Raw genomic sequence first — 1497 nt, 5'->3', positions numbered from 1 at the left:
TCAAAATGGAGCTAGAAAGTTGATTTTTGGAGCGTTTTGTGAGTAAATTTGTCTATTTTTTGTTTTACATTAATTCTAAATGAAGGAATTCGAAATATTGAATAAAACCAGATAAAACTAAGTGTGGACGCACTAAAAAGTTACTGTGTTATCGGCTCGAATAGTTCCAATGAAAAATCTGGAATTTTCTTAAAAGGTGACAAGTTCAAAGATAGTCTGAAAAACCTCGGAAAAAAGAAAAAAAAATTGATGAAAGATTGACAAAAATTTCAATTAAAAATACCCAGATAACACCATCAATCATTGAAAAATCACGAAATTCAAAATTTTTTTGAACAGATTTTGAACCATTGAAAAAAAAAATGATATCGATTACAGATCCAAAGGACGTTGCAATTGTTCCTATGAAAGGGAAATCGATGATTTGCGAAGGAATCGTCGAGAAAATGAGAGGGAAATCAGAGAACTTCATAAGGAGGTACAGTATTACCGTAGCATGAGCAAGGATCTTGATCGTCATTCAAGACTGAAGAAGCAGGAAATCATTGAACTCAAAGAAGAACTTCTGAAAATGACCAGGATGAATGCTGAGAAACATTCAACGCGCCCTGAACACAAGATGGTTAGTTATGATCATAGCTAAAATTGCTGAAATTTCCAACAAAATAAATTTTATATGTTGATTTTAAGCCGAGATACAGCCAGTGGCAGGTTAGAGACGCCGTGTGCCTCGTTGTCTGCGTCTCTAGCCCCGAAAACTTCAAATGACCATAACTCAGCTCAAAATTGTCCTAGGAAGATGGTTTTTTAAACGATAGAGAGGAAATGTCCTGTATTATATTTTCAAATTTATGTGCTTTTCGAAATAAAAATTTTCAGCACTCTTCGGCTCCAATCACTTCTGCTCCGCCTCAAAAAGAATCACCACCACCATACGAAAACGCTGAAAAGGAATGGAAGACTGAGAAACCAGAGACCACAGGTAAATTTTGTTTATAACATTCAAAATCTCCAAGAGTTGAAAATACAATTTTTCTGAAAATCTGTAATTCTTGAAAACATTTTTGTTGTGCTTAAAAAAAGTCTGAAAACCTGAAATTTTTCCTTCTCAACAATTAAAAAATTGAGTTTCTAGGGCAATTTTGAGCCGAGTTATCGTCATTTGAAGATTTTGGGCTAGAGACGCAGTGTGTCTCGCTTCTCTGCGTCTCTCACCCCAAAAAATTTCTATAGCCATAAATCGGCGGAAAATCGTTCTAGAAAGCTGGTTTTTGGAGTGTTTCGTTGGAAATTGCTCAGATGTTTAAGAAACTATAAAATTTCAAAATCAGGAACCCTGATTTTTTTTTCGAAATTTTCAGATTTTCAAAATAAAAATTTCAATTTTAAAACTTCAATTTTAAACTCTTGAATCAACTAGAAAATTCCTTTTTAATCGCTTCGAAAATCAAAGTTCTACGACAATTTTGAGCTGAGTTATAGCCTTCATTGCTGCGA

At 33.9% G+C, this 1497-nt stretch overlaps 2 protein-coding genes across 2 annotated transcripts in view; both read left to right on the top strand.

Annotated features, from left to right (window-relative positions):
* The window catches only part of CBG26823, a gene marked incomplete at both ends in the record, with an annotated part of 3843 nt that extends 3200 nt beyond the window's left edge, over positions 1-643 (top strand). Inside the window, one exon of the mRNA XM_045236224.1 lies at positions 379-643. Within this exon, the coding sequence (XP_045099732.1) occupies positions 379-643 (265 nt within the window). The remainder of the gene's footprint in view (positions 1-378) is intronic.
* A 33-nt stretch (positions 644-676) lies between these two features.
* The window catches only part of CBG26822, a gene marked incomplete at both ends in the record, with an annotated part of 4008 nt that continues 3187 nt past the window's right edge, over positions 677-1497 (top strand). Inside the window, 2 exons of the mRNA XM_045236223.1 lie at positions 677-802; positions 880-982. Of these exons, the coding sequence (XP_045099731.1) occupies positions 677-802; positions 880-982 (229 nt within the window). The remainder of the gene's footprint in view (positions 803-879; positions 983-1497) is intronic.

Source organism: Caenorhabditis briggsae (genome assembly GCF_000004555.2).
Source record: "Caenorhabditis briggsae complete genome, chrIV, whole genome shotgun sequence".
In the NCBI taxonomy this organism is placed as follows: Eukaryota; Metazoa; Nematoda; class Chromadorea; order Rhabditida; family Rhabditidae; genus Caenorhabditis; species Caenorhabditis briggsae.
The sequence above is the reverse complement of the archived record's forward strand: the minus strand, read 5'-3'. Positions and strand labels throughout refer to the sequence as shown.